The sequence below is a fragment of the Mizuhopecten yessoensis genome, unplaced genomic scaffold (genome assembly GCF_002113885.1).
Source record: "Mizuhopecten yessoensis strain PY_sf001 unplaced genomic scaffold, ASM211388v2 scaffold10583, whole genome shotgun sequence".
NCBI classification, from domain to species: Eukaryota; Metazoa; Mollusca; class Bivalvia; order Pectinida; family Pectinidae; genus Mizuhopecten; species Mizuhopecten yessoensis.
Genome location: NW_018408619.1, coordinates 37,462 through 60,513, shown reverse-complemented (window position 1 = coordinate 60,513; position 23,052 = coordinate 37,462). Strand labels below are relative to the sequence as shown.

The 23,052-nt window shown below is 36.8% G+C and overlaps 2 protein-coding genes across 2 annotated transcripts in view; one reads left to right on the top strand and one right to left on the bottom strand.

The window, feature by feature from the left end:
• Positions 1-6,089, bottom strand: part of LOC110461153 (mediator of RNA polymerase II transcription subunit 21-like) — a 10,395-nt gene extending 4,306 nt beyond the window's left edge. The window contains exons 1-2 of the mRNA XM_021514485.1: positions 5,982-6,089; positions 1,053-1,164 (exon numbers count right to left, since the gene is read on the bottom strand). Coding sequence (XP_021370160.1) covers positions 1,053-1,164; positions 5,982-6,023 — 154 coding nt within the window. The 5' untranslated portion in view covers positions 6,024-6,089. The remainder of the gene's footprint in view (positions 1-1,052; positions 1,165-5,981) is intronic.
• Positions 6,090-6,235: 146 nt separating this feature from the next.
• On the top strand, positions 6,236-11,052 carry LOC110461154 (60S acidic ribosomal protein P2-like). Its single transcript, XM_021514486.1, has 4 exons — positions 6,236-6,342; positions 7,612-7,784; positions 9,572-9,661; positions 10,922-11,052. The coding sequence occupies exons 2-4, from the start codon at positions 7,613-7,615 to the stop codon at positions 10,990-10,992; spliced, it is 333 nt and encodes a 110-aa protein (XP_021370161.1). The 5' UTR covers positions 6,236-6,342; position 7,612; the 3' UTR covers positions 10,993-11,052.
• Positions 11,053-23,052: the final 12,000 nt, after the last annotated feature.

Sequence of the window (23,052 nt, the reverse complement as noted above, 5' to 3'; positions counted from 1 at the left end):
GGTAAAGCACCTTAAGACCCTTCCATCTATGAAGAGTATTTGATTCTACCATATCTGGGTCTTGAGAAGAAGATTTTTGAAATTTTAGTCAATTTGACCCTTTTTGGCCCCGCCCCTCAGGCCCCTGGGGGCTTGGGACTAAACCGGCAACTGTTTTTGTTGACCTTTGTCCATGGAAGGTTCCTGCAAAATTTCATTGAAATTGGTTCAGTGGTTTTGGAGAAGAAGTCGAAAATGTAAATTGTTTACGGACGCACGACGACGGACAAAAGGCGATCGCAATAGGTCACTTGAGACTTTGTCTCAGGTGACCTTAAAATAAATGTGAAAAAGCAGCGAACAGAATGAATATTTCTTATGAAATTTGAGATATATCAGTATTTTACTTTCTCAGAAACAGCCATAACTAACTTCAATTGGCAAATTCAAGATGTTTGCATAGCTGATATTTTTCTCTCTCTGTCAAGCTAAAAGTGAAACATGCACAAATAAGATCTAAGAGAAATTAGGAACTCTAAGAAAGCTCCCCCTAGTTCTGTCTTAAAATTAGCAATAACAAACTAAACCGTTCCAAGATGGCAACGAGGCTGCTATTTATCTTGTTTTTTTCCCAAATTAAGAGTTTCATAGTGAAACATGTTCAACTAAGGACTGAGAGGAACTTCCTTGTGATATTTGAGAAAAGACTCTAGAGCTTTCTGAGAAATATAAAAAACACACTGTAACTGTCCAAATCCAAGATGGCTGTTCTTTTGATTTGTCTCACCATTAAATCTCCACAACTAAGGAATAAAAGAATCCTTCTACTTCTAAATTTGAAAAAGGTCCTTGAACTAGTGGTTCTTGAGAAATATAGTGAAAACAAAATTTCAGTAACAAAATCCAAAGGACCATGATAGCGTAATAAACTTTATTTTTGTAAATGTCAATATTGCCATCTACTGGAACCAAGCTACTGTGTTTGAGAAATATCCCTTTGGTACTTTCTTAGTGAACAGAGCAGTCTTACTAATGCATGAGGGTTTCATGGCAAAAAGGGGAGCACATTTTACCTTCTTGTGTATCAGTTGGTGACTTCCCAAGCTGTTTTTCAAAGCCTGCAAAAGTACTAGGTGGTGAGCACTGCTGGAGTATCCCGACGCTGTTACAGAACTGATCAGCAAGCTGTCAAATACAACACATCATAGATAGAAACGGGTCCATTCTATATACAGTGATTATCTAGGCCAATTTGAGGGCTTTTAATGGGCACATTTTTTGCAGGTTTTATTCTTAAAAAAAAATATATGTTGATTGAATGATGCCCTTTTTTCATTCCTTAAGTTTAAAAGAAATGTAATAACTGGCACACAGATGGGAATATTGATAAAAATGGATTGAACAAAATTGAAACCTTGTATAATTAAATGCAAATATACACAAAAAATCGTCGTTTTTTTCAAATGTAGATACAGAAAAAGTCAAATGTCAATACATTTTCACATCTTGAATCCCATCCTGCGGGCACTCAAGTTTTGTGAAAAGGTTAAAACAGTTCTTCATTTAACTGAACTGTCCTCAGGTAAATAACTTACAACCTTGGTTGTTTATAGGACTAGACATATATACATTGTAGTATTTAAGTCTCTGATAGCACCTTGCGTTTTGGTGTGATTCCCGCTAACAATTGCTGTAGTTTTTAAGTACTGTTCACATGCTGTTTGTATAAATTAAAAAGTCAAGATTTTTTGGCACAGTTTTTGATTAAGTCACACCTGTGCCATATAAGGACAAAAAATACAACGTTTGAGTTTCACAAAATCAACAAAAGTTGTGTTATTATATTAGTCAATCAGGTACTGGACCACTGGCAAGGCAGTTTGGCTATATAGTGTACTTATATGTAGGACGAATGTAAACAAACAATCTCTTACTGGGCATATTTATCTCATATGCACGTCGATAAAATTGTTGACCAAATGGGTGAGTTGTGAAATAGAAGATTATTGTTTAGATGAATTGAACTTCTTAGGTGACTTAGCTTCCATTGTTGCACATTTCCCGTCAGCATGTGTCCCCATTACCTCAGTACCCAATAGTACAATAGGTCAGCATGGGTCCCTATTACCTCAGTACCTATAGTACAATAGGTCAGCATGTGTCCCTATTTCCTCAGTACCCGATAGTAAAATCGGTCAGCATGTGTCCCCATTACCTCATTACCCAATAGTACAATAGGTCAGCCTGGGTCCCCATTCCCTCGGTACCTGATAGTACAATAGGACAGCATGTGTCGCTATTACCCCAGTACCCGATAGTACAATAGGTCAGCCTGGGTACCCATTACCTCGGTACCTGATAGTACAATAGGTCAGCATGTGTCCCCATTACCTCAGTACCCGATAGTAAAATAGGTCAGCATGAGTCCCTATTACCTCAGTACCCGATAGTAAAATAGGTCAGCATGTGTCCCCATTACCTCAGTACCCGATAGTAAAATAGGTCAGCATGAGTCCCTATTACCTCAGTACCCGATAGTATAATAGGTCAGCATGTGTCCCCATTACCTCAGTACCTATAGTACAATAGGTCAGCATGTGTCCCCATTAACTCAGTACCCGATAGTAAAATAGGTCAGCATGAGTCCCTATTACCTCAGTACCCGATAGTAAAATAGGGCAGCATGAGTCCCTATTACCTCAGTACCCGATAGTAAAATAGGTCAGCATGTGTCCACATTACCTCAGTACCCGATAGTACAAGAGGTCAGCATGTATCCCCATTACCTCAGTACCCGATAGTACAATAGGTCAGCGTGTGTCCCTATTACCTCAGTACCTATAGTACAATAGGTCAGCATGTGTCCCCATTACCTCAGTACCCAATAGTACAATAGGTCAGCATGTGTCCCTATTACCTCAGTACTCGATAGTACAATAGGTCAGCATGTGTCCCTATTACCTCAGTACCCGATAGTAAAATAGGTCAGCATGAGTCCCTATTACCTCAGTACCCGATAGTAAAATTGGCCTTGTTGATGACGCGCTAGTCCGAATTATTCTGACGTTTTATCGACTTTTTTCATATCGGTCTGTCGTCGATTAACGTCAGAACTCCGGCCCTCTATAATATGCGGGAATTATGTGCCCCGCGCCCGGAGCGCACTTCAAACTGATATTTTAGAAACAAATCGTCACTTTCACACACATGTCGCACATGGATCGAAAGATCTATTCTTTATGCACTAGGTGGTATCAATAACATGTTTCAAAGATCATTACGAAAAGCATTATCCAACGTTTTCTATACCAACCCATGTTTTTTATGGAAATTAGGCCATGAGAAATGTCACATGACTTGGAGAGATCTCGCGTTACCAAGGTATTTCCTAACGTTATGACGTAGGCCGGCGAGATTTTAGTCACGTGGCATTGGAAGGCGGGGCTATCAAAAAACTAGAGTAAAACAGAGTAAGTTTGAAAAAATATGTTTTTAGTGATTGTATTAGTTGTTTGAGGCATGTTATGTATGTTCACCTTGTGCATAAAGAATAGATCTTTCGATCCATGTGCGACATGTGTGTGAAAGTGACGAATTGTTTCTAAAATATCAGTTTGAAGTGCGCTCCGGGCGCGGGGCACATAATTCCCGCATATTATAGAGGGCCGGAGTTCTGACGTTAATCGACGACAGACCGATATGAAAAAAGTCGATAAAACGTCAGAATAATTCGGACTAATGATGCGCGTGCGGTAAAATTACATCACTGATCTGGGTCAATTGAGAGTTTTAGACTGTCAGGGGGCGATTTAGGATTTCTTTAATATAATTATAATTTTTACTCTTAGGGAGTGAATTTCAGCAAAATTTGTATCGGTATATTTCATAAGAAGGTATTTTAAACATGTGTATGCCATTTTAGCAAATATAATTTTTTTCCCCGACAAGCCCCTTTAAATAAGTACCTTGAAAAGCACAGTACATCTCTGAAAGACAGACAAAGCATTTCTAGTATCATTTTTGCTGAAGAGGGTATGGTTGCTATGGCAACGAAACATATGCGGTTGAATTTGCAGTCCCCTTATATCCCTATATACAAATTTTCATCAAAATTGAACAATATCTTAATTTCGACCAATCAGAAGCCTCCGTGTGGTAGCTATGGCAACGAAACCGATGCGGTTGAATTTGCAGTTCCCTTATATCCCTATATAGCAATTTTCATCAAAATCGAACCAAGTTTGAAAACAGACAGACGGACAGACCCATATTAATATCCCCCGTTTCGGTGAAAGCGGGGGATAATAAACAACAGACTAGAACAAGTAGCCAACTTCAAACAACACCGATTACCAGATTTTGTTGACCCACAATACACACAAATTTCAAATCTTTTCAACTTTCGAGAGATACTTGGATCAATAAAAGTAATGAAGAAAATTTCGTATTTTAAATTAAATTGTAGTGGACAATCCCTTCCTTGATAACATATATAGTCAAAAAAAATTGTCTCAGTTTCTGCGTGTCGGAGCCATACTTCATGGTTATCTGGACATGAAATTGCATTTCAAAGTACGACTATTTATATATTGTACTGATCTTTTTCATCCTAAATTGTACGTTCTTTGTAGTATTTATGTATATCTTAGAATATTTATATTGATTTTGTCACAGTTGAGTTATGCATATTTTTTGTCTCAGTTTCCGCATGTCGGAGCCATACTTCATGGTAATCTAGACATAAAATTGCATTTCAAAGTTCAAATTTTTATCAGGTCGGGGAAAACCACTAACTTGCGTAATACGCAAACTCGCCTATTATACGCCAATAGGGGTATGGATTTGTTACTAAAAATAGCCAAAATAACTTTAATCTTAACTTTTTCAAATTGTTTGTCAAAGTCGCATTTATTCAGTCATGAAACATAATACAAATGCAAAAATAAACTTTATTTGCATACTATAAATAGATGCAATATTTCCGGTAAAGATACATAAAGTTTCTAAGTAGCCAACGCTTTCAGTAAACATCTTTTAGCAAAATATTTTTTACCTTGTTGTAAATTAATGCAACTTTTAATAATATCGTGCAAAAGTTACTGTTAAAGCTATTTGGGTTATTTTTAGTAACAAATCCATACTCTAACTGGCATATAATAGGCGAGTTTGCATATTATACGCAAGTTGATGGTTTTCCCCAACCTGTTTATATTTTTGGGTAGTTTTGGGTAAATCGTCGTGCCCGACCCAAATCCCGTTCGCCCTAACACTTTTTTTTAGGGCGAAACATTGTTTGGTATTTTCTTTTCATTTTTATTTGTTTTAAGTCACAAATTAAGTCTTCTTAGTATTATATCATATCATTAAAATCAGATTTATTTCAAAAAAATGTGTTTGTGTTGTTTTAAGTACATTGTAAAGCAAAAAACGGAATACGTTATTTTCTTCACGCCGACACACATTATAACATATATTGAATTTAATTTTAGAAATAAATAAGAATAGTGAAATGAAATATTTTTTTTTTAATTTTAATAACACTGCGGGGAATACAACAATATAATTTTTCCATGTCAACACATTTAGTCTAGTGTACACATAATCGTCGCCGCGTGACGATATTTTCTTAGGGTACCAGATACTTGATTTCTGCGCACGTCTGTGTTGTTTTTTGCTAATTGGAGATCATTTTGAGAAGTTTTAACAGTACCGACATGATTATATCTTGATTCAAGAGAAAGATAAGTGTTTTTTTTAACTTTTAACACGATATTTTTGACTAAAACTAAAGAAAGAGATATTTTAAGGGCGAAACAACCTAGGGTGGATGGGATTTGGGGCGAAACAACCCGTTACCGTCGTTCCCCCTACTAAGCGTGTCATATCGAACCATGGTTGACAGTATGTAAACGACTCGGACATTAAGAAGCAACTAAACGTGTCTGTATGTTGTGTCTTTGGCTAGATTCGTTCTTTCACTCTAATTAAAATTGACAACAAACCTGATTAACAGCATCTTGCAACTGAGTGAGTCTATCGGCCATCTTAAACAAAGTGCTCTTCCAGATCAGCCAAACGCTTTCATGAAAAGCATATTTGCATAAAGCGTCACAAATTATTTTGATGACCATGACCTTTATAAAATAAATATTAATTAATTGGTAGTTTGATTGGTTTTAAATAATACAGTACATTTCATTTTTGTTTTAGAAAGAAACATAAAGTTATGATTTTCGGCAAGATTTTCGACAAATTTACATTTTTTTTTCTATATTTCCCAGAATTCCTCGTAGAAACTTCCTTTTCACATTGTTGAACATCGACTTTGGTTGGTCCTACGTTTCGTGTCAGAAAGACTTAAATGTAAGATTAATTAAAACACTAAACGGTGTGTAATTATGGATAAATATTTATTATGATCCTAACTATCGTGTAGAGGCTAATATATAATCATATCAAAATGTTACAACCACCATTTCGACAATTTCTAATTCTATTCGTCTCAACCACGTGGTGTTCCATTCAACTCGTTTCCGCCATGCCTTCAATTTCAGTGACACCCAATCTATCAAATACTTTGAATTGTAACTTGTAACATAATGTTTAGTTGAGAAATATGAACCATGCTATGTAGTCATTTCTGTTGCATTAGTCCATTGTTACTGTTTTATAAATGCCCGTCAGGACCCTTGATTGGAAAATAAATTGTCTTGCAACAAGTTGGGCAAAACGGCTCGTAAGCTTATGGGTACTAATTCTGCATTTTGATCAGTCAAAATATATTAATGAAATATGGATTAAATTGTAAATAAAAACACGAAGTTCTTTTAAACATTCTGAACAAAAAGGGCGTGTGATTCTTTCAACATAATGCGATAAGTCATACAATTGGGTACAATTGTGCACGTAATTTATAATTCGGTACAATTGTGCACGTGGAATTATCAGACAGTTTTTGTTATCAGACAACATAAATCTACTATGACACAACATATATCGATTAAAGTGATTTATTGATCCGGAACTGTTCTTATTATAATAACTGCTGTGTTCAATCATTCAAAATTTCGCACCTGAGATGCTCTTTACAACTTACTAACCAACAAAACAAAAGGTGTTCAGAATTTTTCTAAATAGAACAAAATGTATTCAGTTTTGGTCTGGATCAGTACGGTTGATTAAAGTCACTCTGGTGAAATTTGCTTTAATCTACAAATCGGTGCAGCTGAGATGGGAAAGTTTGACAAATTTAATACCAAGGACTCTGCTGACAGAATCTAGCAGTGGTTGGTGATGATAAGGACAGTTTTGGATAAATAAATCTGGTGTCTGAGCCAGGTTACTGGCTAATTGCCCATATTTGAACTACTTTTTTTATTAGGTCACCTGACTATTCATTGGTTTATTTTAGTGGCTTTAACTTTGTGGAATTGAAAATATGTTATTTTTTTGGGGATCTGACCAGAGATTTACTGTAGATATGTTTAAACACTAACCATTGGATCCAGGTTTGCCATCCCCTTTCCTTGCTTGACCACAAGCAACCACTTTTGTGCTATTTATGATCAGATTGAACTAGTATATTTCCTAATAGCTTTTAAATTCTTAACATTGATTGTTGTATACTTCCAGCATGCGTTACGTAGCAGCCTATTTGCTTGCAAGCCTTGGAGGAAATGAAAATCCCTCCGCAGCTGACCTCGAGAAGATCATTGGGTCTGTTGGCATTGAGGTTGAGGCCGACAAGGTCAAAAAGATCATATCTGAATTGAAGGGAAAGAGCCTTGAAGAACTTGTTGCTGCAGGTAACAAATTTCTTGCATTTGTACAAATTAATATTAAGAAGACTTAACCCTTAGACATTGATTTCTATGTAAAGGGACGCCACTGCTGAATTGATTATTGAAATATAAATTAATTTACTTGATTTTTCAAATTAGCATAACTTGAAAAATATTTGTTATATGTGAATTTAAGTTACAGGAAAATTGTTCGTTATTGTCTCTAGTTTATATTAACGCTTTTTCGATTCTAAAGTTGCTTCAGTATTTCAACACCAGAAAGATCATTTTAAAATTATTTTTGTCGGCAAATGTGATTGGCAAATGATAACAGAGATTATAAACTTTATTTATGACATAAGACACTGTACATTTACACCGAGATTCTCAGGTAAAAAGGTCGGGTATTTCATCAAAAATTGCATGCGATTTGCTACAGGTTTCAGGTCGTCGTTCAATATATTTACTGTCACAGTCGGCATATAGATATATCTTAGCTACGGTCTAGTTTATGATTAAATCATAGATATATAGTTTAAAGAAATCAATCGGCTCAAAACATATGTCAATGTTCAATTCGACCTCACCTGCAGACGACATGTGCGCCTCGGTCCGCCGATATATTTTCATGTTTGCTTAGGGCACAAAGCCGTTCGTTGGAAAGTTACATTATGTTATACCGAAGTATATCCACATCAACCATGTCAAAACCTTTATTATCACCGTAGGCGACCCTGGAGAATAAATGTTTACCATCATATTCATCACTTCAATCTACACGTCCGCCATTTTTTTGACGTTTTTTCTGATTTGATATTCTCTTGCACACTTTGGTTATTACTAGAGTACATTGCCGGGAATATCGAAAGTAATGACAAAACAACCAATCAGAAGCCTTCTACTATACGCTTTCGGGTTTGGTACAGCAACAGTCCGCTTTCACACTTCCTGTTTACTGATCAAAAACCTACAGACCGAGCGCCACTATTGTCGTGCGCAGCACTGACGGACCGACTTTTCGAAACCACTATAGTGGCGCGTAGTAGCCTAAGGGTTAACTAGTACATATAATGAAGTATAATGTCATTAATGAAGTTTATAATCTTTGTTATCATTTGCCAATCACATTTGCTAACAAAAACAATTTTAAAATGATCTTTCTGGTGCTTAAATCCGATTAATTAAAAGTCAAACCTTTTCTTACCTTTATTACCACCTGTACAGGTAAATACTAAAGCAACTTTAGAATCGAAAACGTTAATATAAACTAGAGACCATAACGAACAATTTTCCTAAAACTTTTATTCACATATAACATATATTTTTCAAGTTATGCGCATTTGAAAAATTAAGTAAATTAATTAATATTTCAATAATTAATTCAGCAGTGGCGTCCCTTTACATAGAAATCAATGTAGCAGCCGAAGGGTAAACTACAGAGGACATCGTTTTGGCCTGAAAAACATGTGTTGGATCACTACCATCAATAGGCTGTTGACTATTTCACACTGTCTTGAAATGTATTATGGTGCAGCAAAACCTTGTTATATTGCCACCATTTGTTCAAAGAAATGTTGGCATTATGAAGGGGGTTGGCAATAAATTGAGGGAAATGTATAAAGGAATTCTTTAATACAAATTAAGAATTCAGAAACAGAATTAAGGGACCTTGTAATATGTTGGCGATAAGCGAGGTGGCAACTGAAGTGACAGGCATTTTATTGAGGTTTTACTGTATATGTGTTTCTGTTGATATTTTCTATCTTATAAGTTTGATTGAACTTCAGTATTAATTGGTTATTTTGTTTCAGGAACTACAAAGCTTGCCTCTGTACCATCAGGTGGTGGAGCCGCCGCCGCCGGGGCATCTGCAGCAGCTGCACCTGCTGCGGCAAAGGAAGGTAAGTGGTATAGTCAACCCGTATACTGAAATGGCAATCATCTGTGATTCCTGATGATAACACAAAAAGTATCTGCGACTCCTTGGTTACCATAACAATAATCATTGATTCCTTGATTACAATAACAATCGGTGATACCTTAGACAATGTTAAAATTATGTAGAAATAAATAAGTAGTGTTTTCCTTTCCATAGAATTACATGGATTCCCATTTACCTTAGAAATGATAAGTCTACAACAGTAACAACAGTTTTCCCATGAAAGATTTAAGTGAGAATTAAGATTTTTAGCTTGCAAGAAAAAACTTTAAATAACCTGTTGTAATAACAAAGAAGCTAAGGGTATTACTATTAAGCACATAGCAGGCTTTGGAAGAAGGGCAAACAAGTTTGTTCAAATAGATGGTATTCTTTTTGTCAACTCCTCTGGCCAGAGGCCTAGGGTCAAGCATTCTTATGCCATGGAATGTTGGATCCATTGTCCATCTGTCAACATTTCATTTGTACTTTAACTTTGCATTAACCAATAGGAGTAGAGCATGCTTGGTTGAAGGGTTATCAAAATTGTTCAAATAAATGATCACAACCCACTTTCAAGAACAGAATTAAATATGTTAAAACCTTAACATCTGTATAGGAGACCTTGGGTGATGTTGGGCTGGAGGGCTACATATTTTGTTCAAATAAAAGACATTGACCTGCTTTCAAGGTCATGGGTCAAATTTGTTCAACATTAACAACTTTCTCCAAATAACCAAAAGGCCAAAGTTGATGATAGTATTTTTGGTTTTAGGGTACTGGGATGAAAGGATGTTTGTTTATATATAGGACTTAGACCTGCTTTCATGGGTCAAATGTGATGAACTCTTTTTGGCTATAATTGCTTGCTGGCTTTTCTACAGGACATGGGTCTAATGTGCGAAAACTTTTAACTGACTTTTTGGGATTGTTAAAAGGCCAAGGGTTAAGAAATTTGGTCTGTAGATGCTGAAATGAAGAGCTTGTTAAAATCTATGACAAGGAAGGGCATGGAAGGTGTAGGGTTACATAACATTCCATCCTTAATTTTCCGAGTAATAGTATTTAAATAATTTCACCTTCACCATCGTCAAAGGTCACAGGTGATGTCATGAGAAACAGTGGAGTCCTATAAGGCCTGTTGGGTCTTTTTCAGAATTATTTGTTTTGGTATTATTTATTGAGGAATTGTTCCAATGGGTTTTTTGGTGTATTTTCATGTTCATGTTTTTTGTATTTTCAGAGAAAAAAGAAGAAAAGAAGGAAGAATCAGAAGAGTCGGATGATGACATGGGCTTTGGTCTCTTTGACTAATAACATTTTTTTATTTCACTGCAAATTGCTGTCTTAATAAATTAAAAAAAGCCCAGTATCTCTCCCGTGTTTTCTCTCTGTGTCAACAAGTTGAAGTACAGTCAGGTTCCAATAATTACAAGTGTTGAAGTGCGGGATGGCAAGATGACTGAGGGAATTTTTAAGAGCTGTCACGATACACTTTACCCACGACTCGATACGTATCTCGATATAACGATTCGATTATTTTGAATTGATACACCTTTATTTCAAAATATAAACAAAACGAGATATATAAGCCGTCGATACACGGGAACCCGAAGTGTTTCCACACTTTTGATTTGAAGCTTGCCGGAGCATCACAAATTTTCATTGCCTTACGCCGGTCCGCCATTTTGTTATGAAAACTTTGTGAAAATTGTATCCTCGTAGCCGATTGGCTGAGGGTTTAGAGATCAGCCAATGAAATTGAACGTCACGCAGACGTTTCGGCTGAAGCCGCATACACTAATATTCAGATTCTGACTTATCGAAAACCCAGAAAAATATATCGTGAATCGAACATAAATAATCGCGGTACAAGTGAATCGTGACGCCTCTAGTAATTTTGTAAAAATTCAAATACATCTTCTAAAACACTGACAGGATAGGGAAAAACCTCATAAGTCGTGGCAAGGCAAATATATCGGTAAACCAAGCGAAACAGATTTATAAAAAGTAAAGAGCTGTAGGTTTACTTGTATTCAATTTGGTAGTTAAATAGGAATTTATCAAAGTATCTGGCTACAAAATGGTCAAACAAATACTTTAAGCCAAAACTTTAGAGTACCATCAGAATTCATATATTTCTCACCTTTAATTCTGTGTACTACCATCTCTACAATTAATAGAGATCATTTTAGTCCCACTTATCTTTGATTTTAAAGGAAACCAGTGTGGTTTTACTTAATCAAGATGATGGGCCGGCCAGTGATTGATTAAAATTGTCTGGTTTGACAAATTCCCAAAAAATTATAATTGGATCTTAAAAAATTAACATCGTGCATTTATGTCTGGGTGCGGCGTCCGTCCTCGATCGTCAACTTTTCCTTTAAACAACTTCTGAAGAACGGACAGACCTACTTATGATATTTGGCTGAAAGCTTTGTTGGTAGGAGCCCGTCAAAGTTTGAGAACAAAAATGACCTTGACCTACTTTCAAGGTCACGGGTCAAACAGGTGTATGAATATCTTTGAAGGTCACAGGGGTCAAATGTGTCAAACGACTTCAGAAGAAGAACTGAAAGGTGTAGAATCTTCATATTTGGCTGGTGGCTTCCTGGGATAGAGCCCAACAAAGTTGGAAAATGAAAATTAGTCCGATCTACTTTCAAGGTCACATGAGTCGGATACGTCTAATGCTTCAAACATGTTCTTCTGAAGAACTATTCTAAAAGGTATAGAATCTTTATATTTGATTGATGACTTCCTGGGAAAGAGCCTGACAATGTTTTAGAACGAAAATGACCTTTACCTTTCAAGGTCACGGGTCAAATGTGCTAAACACTTAAAACGACTTCTGAAGAACTGAAAGGTATAGAATCCTTATATTTGGCTGGTGGCTTCCTGGGATAGAGCCAAACAAATTTTGCGAATGAAAATGACCTTGACTTACTTTAAAGGTCACAGCGTTCAAATATGTCAGGCGGTTCAAACGACTTCTTAAGAAGAATTAAAAGGCATAATATTTGGCTGGTGACTTCTGGGATAGAGCTCACCAAAGTTTGCTAATGAAATGACCTCAACCAACTTCAGAGGTCAACAACATTTTAAAGGATTTGTTCTTAAGAACTAAAAGGAATGTATTCATAAGATTTGGCTGGTAGCTTTTTGGAATAGAGCTAACCAATTTTGAGAAGGAAAATGACATTGACCTACTTACAAGGTCACAGGGAAAAATATGTCAAGCAATTTCCGAAGAAGAAGCAATAAAGCATAGAATCTTATAATAATATTTGGCTGGCAGTTTCAACAGATGGAGCCGACAAAGTTTGCCAGGGAAACATTTTTAGTGCAATAAAATATTTAATGAGAATATTTTGCTTTGACTGCTTAAATATTCAGGTGAGCGATTCAGGCCCTCTGGGCCTCTTGTTTAATCTTGAGCTTGTCTGGCAAGAAGTGCCGGTGATCTTGGGGTATGGTGTGTCATCTGCTGTCCGTCTTCCATCGGTCAACTTTTCTTTGATCAACTTCTTAACAGCTGGAGACCCTAGGGTCAGGATAAACAACTGGAGAACCTAGGGTCAGGATAAACAGCTGGAGACCCTAGGGTCATGATAAACAGCTGGAGAACCTAGGGTCGTGATAAACAACTGGAGAACCTAGGGGCATGATAAACAACTAGAGAATCTAGAGACATGATAAACAACTGGAGAACCTAGAGACATGATAAACAACTGGAGAACCTAGGGTCATGATAAACAGCTGGAGACCCTAGGGTCATGATAAACAGCTGGAGAACCTAGGGTCATGATAAACAACTGGAGACCCTAGAGTCATTATAAACAGCTGGAGAACCTAGAGTCATGATAAACAGCTGGAGACCCTATGGTCATGATAAACAACTGGAGAATCTAGGGTCATGTTAAACAACTGGAGACCCTAGAGTCATGATAAATAACTGGAGAACCTAGGGTCATGATAAACAACTGGAGACCCTAGTGTCATTATAAATAACTGGAGAACCTAGGGTCATGATAAACAACTGGAGACCCTAGAGTCATGATAAATAACTGGAGAACCTAGGGTCATGATAAACAACTGGAGACCCTAGAGTCATGATAAATAACTGGAGAACCTAGGGTCATGATAAACAACTGGAGACCCTAGAGTCATGATAAATAACTGGAGAACCTAGGGTCATGATAAACAACTGGAGACCCTAGAGTCATGATAAATAACTGGAGAACCTAGGGTCATGATAAACAACTGGAGACCCTAGAGTCATGATAAATAACTGGAGAACCTAGGGTCATGATAAACAACTGGAGAACCTAGGGTCATGATAAACAGCTGGAGACCCTAGTGTCATGATAAACAACTGGAGACCCTAGTGTAATGATAAACAAGTGGAGAACCTAGGGTCATGATAAACAGCTGGAGAACCTAGGGTCATGATAAACAGCTGGAGACCCTAATATCATGATAAATAACTGGAGAACCTAGGGTCATGATAAACAACTGGAGACCCTATAGTCATGATAAATAACTGGAGAACCTAGGGTCATGATAAACAACTGGAGAACCTAGAGTCATGATAAATAACTGGAGAACCTAGGGTCATGATAAACAACTGGAGACCCTAGAGTCATGATAAACAACTGGAGAACCTAGGGTCATGATAAACAACTGGAGACCCTAGAGTCATGATAAACAGCTGGAGACCCTAGTGTCATGATAAATAACTGGAGAACCTAGGGTCATGATAAATAACTGGAGAACCTAGGGTCATGATAAACAACTGGAGAACCTAGGGTCATGATAAACAACTCGAGAATCATGATAAACAGCTGGAGAACCTATAGGGTCATGATAAATAACTGGAGAATTGAGGGCAAAGATCCATATTATGAAGAGTAATGATATATAGGCTACATGTATTTAAAAATTTGCAATGAAAAACGGATGAGTAATATTGAGGTTATTTTCACCAGTGAGCTTCTGCTGTGGTGGATCGTTTTTCATCAACTTTTTCTTGAAATGACTTCATTGAAAGAAATGAAAAGGCCTGGAGTCAATGGTATTTGGCTAGCATAGCTTATTTGGATGGATCCTAACAAAAGTCGGCCATCTTTGTTTTCTGATCAGTTCCAAAAATCAACTAGGGAACATTCCTACGAGAAAAATCCCTCCCCAGTCCTTCCTGATAAATAACGCTAACAAGGATTGTTTTACGGATAAAATGATGGTGATTTGAATAGCCCACTATCTGATGATGGTGAGCTAAAAACTTAATATTCATGACAAGATAGGTAAGATGGAAGTTTGGTAGAGATTTGGTTTGTGAAGCACCTATTATATTTTACTTTGTAGAAACAAATGTAACAAGAGATCCTAGAAGGATCTTGGAGCCCACACAATGACATTTTGTTTTTAACAGATTTACAAAAGATAAGTTTTGACCTTCTTTGCTCTTCAATTTCTGTACAGGTTCTAATCACAAAGGAATTGCATAACCATATAAAAAAACACTAAAATTTTGTAATTCTTACATAGTAAAGAGATGCTGTCAATGAGGAATACATTTCTAATTAGGGCTAGGGGTATTTTTAACATGGGGAACATACATGTAAAATTTGAGAATGATCCATCTGAGTATTATCTCAGAAATAGAGCCAACAAAATGGCCACCTGTCAGCCATTTTGATTTTCCATTCAGTCTAAAAAGTGCAGAACTAAAGACCAAGGGGAACCCACAAATCAAATTTGAGAGAGGACTCTCAATTATTTTTTTAAGTAAGAGATAACAATTCTTAACTACATGTATTTAACTTCAAGAGGGCCATCGGTCACCGATCAGTCTCAAAAGTAAAAAAAGTGTGGCCTATATTCTACAACAACCGGAAAAGTGTGTCCCACTTAATTAAAAATGATCTTAATTCAAATTTTTAATTCAGAAAAACGTTTATTTAATTGTCAAACTTTTGAATGTATCAAAGTTGTTGTTTTTTCTCTCAAAAATTTGAGAAACTGAGAGGGTTCCCAAAGATATACATGCAGCTTGCATTTACTGAGTTTCTGCAGTGGAAATGAATGTTTTAAGGGGAAAATAGTGAAATTTCAAATTCCTTTCGTCATGCTATGATGTTTGATTGTGGTAAGTTACCTAAAAGATCCAACAAACAGTTATGGAGGAGTTGCACATTCTAGGTTTCTGGAGCAGAGTTTTAAAGTTTTAAAGGGCCATAACTCAGAAAACAAAATATTCCAACAATTATTTTTCAGGAGTAGTTGCACTTACAGGTGCGTAACAACCTATGTAGCAAAAAAGCCCGGGCTTACACATCATTTTTGACAAAATTAAAAAAATATAAATGCAACATAGACTACATGATATAAAATATTAAAAAGCAATGACAGATGTTTTGTATCTGCTATAAAGACCGCCAACTAAAATGCTTCGTTGCAATCAAAGTCTCTAACAAATGTAGAACTGAGGGTAGCATATTCATTCGTCATTGTAATCGCGCCAGTGAAACTCTAGTCTTGCTAATTATCAGTGTACCCAAACACTAACTCTAGTTTTCCCCGTGAATTAAAGTGTTTCTAAGGGTTTTTTTACCGCTTTTATACATATAAATGGAACAATATGGTTGGTAGCCTGGCTTCAATCATTTGACATTGTAACCGTGTCAGTGCAACTCTAGCTATGCAAATTATTGGTATACACATAGTACTCACTAGCCCCCGCCCCCCGTGAAATAAACTGTTCCTATGATTTTTATCCACTTTATTTATACAAAATACATATGGAATGGTCATAAACCATGGCTTTATATTTTACACATTGATCAGTATATCGGTTCTTATGTACATAATGTTAAACTATTCCTAGTGCTAGCTTGTGATACAAGTCTCATGTCCCTGCGCAACCGGAGTCACAGTCGCGAGGAGAAACGTCACACTCTTACAACAACTATCCCAAAATCCACATGATTTTAGATTTTTAGATTTTAGATTAGAACTCCATAATAGAATTGGCGTAGATGAGTACCAATCCCTCCGTACCCCCTCCCAAAAATTCAGATACATGTTTTTAGAGAAAAAAATCTTGGATCATGTTCAGCATCCAAAGCAGGCATTGAGTTACACTACTGATGAAGCATCTACAATCTACCTTGTAAGCGTATTTCGTTCAGTTTTGGGAAAAAATCATGGCTTAACTTATTGAACAGAACAACTTGACACAGAAGAGGACGTTGGAAAAGTAAATAAAATCAAGGTATATTCAGCACTGAAGGAAGCAACCAAATAGAAAATCTATGAATTATTTATGATTTAAGTTTACTTGGTCCTGCACTCAAACTGAAAAGCAGTTACAGTTAACACATAAATTAACATTGATGAGGAAACCAACAAAGTCGCTGGAACAAACAAACTATGTCCCTTCAAGCACCTGATACTTGGATTGAGATGTACTGCACAGGATGTATCTAAGGTGTAAGTTAAGTTGGTCTAGTTGGTATATATATGTAACACATAGCACACAGATAAACACAAAAACACAACATTTATGAGAAAAGTGACTCACTTTACCAACAAACCAAGGACAAATGCTGTTGCGTGGTGTCGGTCTGTCCGGCATCAAATTTTCCTCAATAACCAATTGGCCTAGTTGATGATATTTGGTCATTAGCATATTGGGATGAAGGCTGCCAAAAAATGCAAGTAAGTTCCAATGAATGACCTTGACCTTCTTTCAATGCCACTAGGGTAAAATATGTTCAAATATTCAAACAAGTTTTGAATAACCAAAAGGCCCAGGATGACATTTAACCAGTTGCATGCTGGTATATGTATGTAGGCTTACCAAATTTGTTCAAATGAATGACCTTGACCCACTATCAAGACCAATGGAATCAAATGATTAAAATACATTGCAACAACTTCTGCTGAGTAACCAAAATGCACATGGGGATGAGATTTGGTCAGTAGTCTGTTAGGATGAAGGACTACCATGTTTGTTCAAATGAATGACCTTGACCTACTTTTAAGGCCACTGGGTGAAATATATTAATATATATACAATTTCTTCTTCTGAATAACCAAAATGCCCAGGGTGATGATATCTTGCCAGTAGCATTCTCGGATTAATGGCTACCAAGTTTGTTTAAATGAATGACCATGACCCACTTTCAAGGCCACCTGGGTCAAATATGTTCAAATATTCAAACAACTTCTGAATAACAAAAAGGCCTGGGGTGAAATTTAACAAGTAGCATACTGGTATGTAGGCTAACCAATTTTGTTCAAATAAATGACCTTTACCCATTTTCTGAATAACTAAAAGGCCCAGGTTGATGACTTGCCAGTAGCACGCTGGAATGAAGGCTACAATGTTTGTGCAAATCAAATTACCAAAAACGAATTCTGATAAAATACTAGTAAAACTAAAGCTAATCTTAAAAAGACTGGAATAGGAGAGTACTTGCTCCTACAGTATTGGGAGAATTCACATGATTAAGTCTTTGCTTATTTCACAACTCAATCATCTTTTTAAATCCTTACCAAATCCTAATGAACACTTCATTAAACAAGAGGCCAATGTAAGCCTGGGATTTCTATTTTATTTTTTTTAAATTGTTGACTACTGTACACATCAAATACATGTAGTGCAAAAATATCAGCTGCAGCAAGGACTTGCACTTAATGCCTAGGGGCGGTGATGACACTGAGGTCATTAACATATTTTTCTCGCACCTCAGACAGAGATATCCCACACCATACCCCATGCTAGATTTTTCTATCTAGTCCGATCTGTCTTAAACCTTTACGTGACATTTTGCAGAATTTTTACACTACGATGTATTCATCCGTGCGTTAACTGCTTGAAATTGACAATTTGCATTTTAAATGTTCTGTTTTGTCGTTATTGTGTAGTTTTGATGTTGTTAGATATTTGATGTTGTAGATAAAATACAATCCACACTGTGAAATGCGTTGTAAGCTATGTAAGGACGGACTATGTTTTTACGCGGAAGCATTCAAATGTAGCTTAAGGAGTGAAGAGGTCATCATCATTTGAGGCCCAAGGGGGATACTTGTAGTTTTTAGCAAAATTGAATAGGTCTTTTTCGAAATAAAAGGTGCGAGAAAAATAAATAAATCTATTACCTGTAACTGAGCAAGATCAGGTTATCTCAGTCTCGGGATAAGATTCTGTAACAGAATCTTAACCCACGACTGAGATAGCCCGATCTCGCTCAGTTACAGGTAATAGATTTTATTAGTGTCTGTTCTAACCCATCAACCTATAGTTCTCTGTCCTAATAACACAACAATCATGTTGGATGAGCCTACTCACTAGAAGCTACACTTGACCGCATACTGTGAGTGGGAGTTTCAAGGCTAGAATGACCATCCTATACATGTACACATGTCTACAACACCCTAGCACATGACATGCACAGCATGTGCAACCTGCCCAACTGTACCTGAACATACACATTTTCCATGTTATACTAGGAATTGCAGGAAAACGAAATTCTCCATGCCCAACAATTTAATATATGGTTATATGGTAGGAATCTCAGCTCTTTCCAATACCAAAGCGTGATGCCGGATCTCTGGTTTTATCTAAGTAGCATGAAAAAAGTCATCTCTTTATGGCTACTAACGGTATATTTGGTTAAATGATGGTGATCTGCACTGGCTCTTTATGACCTAAAATGTAAGCCCCAAGGGGTTGAACTGGATCCCTGACCCAATCCAGGTAGCATATATGAATGTCTCTTCAAGTCTAGCATTATATATACATTGTATATGGTTATAGGGATCAATGAGCTATAAGATGTTTCCATGTAATGATCTAAGGAGAAGGTCAAGATCATTTTATTTTGCAAACCGTGTCGGGCTAAAACCCAGAGTATTTAAGCCAATGTTAGGACTCTAGGCCTTTCAGTTCTTCAGATGAAGATATTTGAGTTTTTAGCATATTTTTTTTACAGAGGTACGGGGATCCTTAATGGTCATTTAACCAAAAATTAGGCCACATTCAGTATCTGATGCAGATATTGCAATGAAGAAGCTAAAAAGCAACTATGGACCAACTTTGGTAGCTGTAGTACTTCTACTGTAGCAGACATTTAACAGAGCTACTTAATGTTGACACCAATGTGATGTGTAAAATAGCCTAAAACCTTCATCCCATGTTAAACAATACTGGTCAACGAAGATAGGAATCATTTTATAAGTCAAACTTTCTCAAAATTCAACAAACTTTTTACCTCAAAAAGATACTATTGCCCGTCACACCTCTAATGCTTCCCCAATTGTACACCTCACGATGACGGGTCGGACCCCAATAGAACAATTTTGGGTGTAATTCTGTAATACTTAATATCCTCACCCTATAACCCCTAACACTTGTATTTGGAATGAAGTTATGGATTAATCCATGTTTTAAGGATTGGCCACAGGGTCCTGCCAGTTCCTGAGTGACAACATGAAAACAGTTGAGATCCCTATCCTATAATTATATAGACAAATTCATTCATGCTTAATAGGGATTGGCCCAGATGTCTGATCCTATCCTTGGTCATGACTCATAACCTAGACACAATTTACATTCTCACCATAGCAATTGCTAGGCATCAAGAGACAAATACACTAAAGCTACCAGGATTGGCCCCTGGATCTGACCTTGTCCATGTGTACCTACTTCTAAAAGGATATACTAAAGCTACCAGGATTGGCCCCTGGATCTGACCTTGTCCATGGGTACTTACTTCTAAACGGATACACTAAAGCTACCGGGATTGGCCCCTGGATCTGACCTCGTCCATGTGTACTCACTTCTAAACGGATACACTAAAGCTACCAGGATTGGCCCCTGGATATGACCTTGTCCATGTGTACTTACTTCTAAACTGATATACTAAAGCTACCAGGATTGGCCCCTGGGTCTGACCTTGTCCATGTGTACTTACTTCTAAAAGGATATACTAAAGCTACCAGGATTGGCCCCTGGATCTGACCTTGTCCATGTGTACTTACTTCTAAACGGATACACTCATGCTACAGGGATTTATCTATAATACAGGTCAGAATATCAACCATTTAATTAACAGACAGAATACGGAACGTCAAATACCAACCATGAATTTTACAAAAATAATCTATCAGAGAGCAGTTTATGTATTTTATAAAATCATCCATAAATCATTTCAAACTCTCTTCTTTTACTTGTTTATACTGTATTCTAATTGAGATTATTTTGCAAATGCATACAAATTTGTTTGAGTTGGAAATTAGCTAAACAGAAAAACTGAGCATCAAACAACACATTCACATATTCCAACTTTATTGCTGATCAAATCCATACAAACAGAAATAGTGGTCATCAGCACAAGTTAGTAAAACAAACTAGCATGTCCTAAGCTTGCAGGTCTTATCAGCTGAGAAATATTTAGTGAACACCCAACTTTTTTCCTGTAATTTTGCAAGCTACCTGGTAATACGTCGCAAGCTACACAGTTAAACCATGGACAGCTGTATACAGTCTTCTACACAGTTAAACCATGGACAGCTACACAGTTAAACGATGGACAGCTGCACAGTTAAACCATGGACAGCTGTATACAGTTAAACCATTGACAGCTACACAGTTAAACCATGGACAGCTGTATACAGTTAAACCATGGACAGCTACACAGTTAAACCATGGACAGCCACAAAGTTAAACCATGGACAGCTACGCAGTTAAACGATGGACAGCTGCACAGTTAATCCAGGGACAGCTGTATACAGTTAAACCATTGACAGCTACACATTTAAACCATGGACAGCTGTATACAGTCTTCTACACAGTTAAACCATGGACAGCTGTATACAGTCTTCTACACAGTAAAACCATGGACAGCTACACAGTTAAACCATGGACAGCTGTATAGTCTTCTACACAGTTAAACCATGGACAGCTACAGTTAGACCATGGACAGCTACACAGTTAAACCATGGACAGCTACACAGTTAAACCATGGCCAGCTGTATACAGTCTTCTACACAGTTAAACCATAGACAGCTGTATACAGTCTTCTACACAGCTAAACCATGGACAGCTGTATACAGTCTTCTATACAGCTAAACCATGGACAGCTACACAGTTAAACCATGGCCAGCTGTATACAGTCTTCTACACAGTTAAACCATGGACAACTACACAGTTAAACCATGGACAGCTGAACAGTTAAACCATGGACAGCTACACATTTAAACCATGGACAGCTACAGCTTAACCATGGACAGCTGTATACAGTCTTCTACACAGTTAAACCATGGACAGCCACAAAGTTAAACCATGGACAGCTACACAGTTAAACCATGGACAGCTGTATACAGTCTTCTACACAGTTAAACCATGGACAGCTACACAGTTAAACCATGGACAGCTGTATACAGTTAAACCATGGACAGATACACAGTTAAACCATGGACAGCTACACAGTTAAACCATGGACAGCTGTATACAATCTTTTGTAAATTATGGCAGTGGCCATTAAATTAAATCAAATTAACAAGTGAACGGATTGTTTATTACAAAATTGATTTGTACAATGGCCATACACCTGTAGGTACAAGCAGACTCTGCCCAGGCACCGGTCTATTTCTACGAAGGAAAATAGGAGTTGCTTCCCTTTTTAACAGATATCAGTTCATATAGATTTTATCATGGACTTATCAGAATGTAACGAAGTTGGAGAATATGATCTTTTATATAGGGAGATAACTTGTGTTGTTAGAAGATGACTGTACTCTACGAGGGTAAATTCCCGACAGTTTACAAAATTTTCCTTGCTGACACTATAAATTCTTCACATGTCCAGTTTCTCTACATTCCTCTGGTTTGCATTCAATAATTGAATATTTGTTGATATTGATAATTTTTGAGGTGCCAGGTACAAGATAACAATATGTCACTATTCTGTTCACAAACCAAATTTCATAGTTCTATTTATAAACAATACTCTATTTATAAAGATTATAAATTGACGTCAATATTTTGTGTACAAACAATATGCCTTTCCTTATATAAACAATGACATTTATTATTCCCTCTTTTATCGCTACATCTAAAGAGATGTGTTTAAAGACAACACATTATGAAAATACAAAAAAGACAGCATATTAAAACTAAACCCAATCAATGGTGGCATAATTTTACCCAATCAATGGTGGTATAATTTTACCCAATCTATGGTGGTATAATTTTACCCAATCAAGGGCGGTATAATTTTACCCAATCAATGGTCGTATAATTTTACCCAATCAATGGTGGTGGTGGTAAAATTTTACCCAATCAATGGTGGTATAATTTTACCC

Bases quoted from the DNA above. Each gene is read 5' to 3' on its own strand.
- LOC110461154 (XM_021514486.1), top strand. From the start codon at position 7,613: ATGCGTTACGTAGCAGCCTATTTGCTTGCAAGCCTTGGAGGAAATGAA. The intron at 7,785-9,571 runs GTAACAAATTTC...ATTTTGTTTCAG, and splicing joins TGAAGAACTTGTTGCTGCAG to GAACTACAAAGCTTGCCTCT. The intron at 9,662-10,921 runs GTAAGTGGTATA...TTGTATTTTCAG, and splicing joins ACCTGCTGCGGCAAAGGAAG to AGAAAAAAGAAGAAAAGAAG.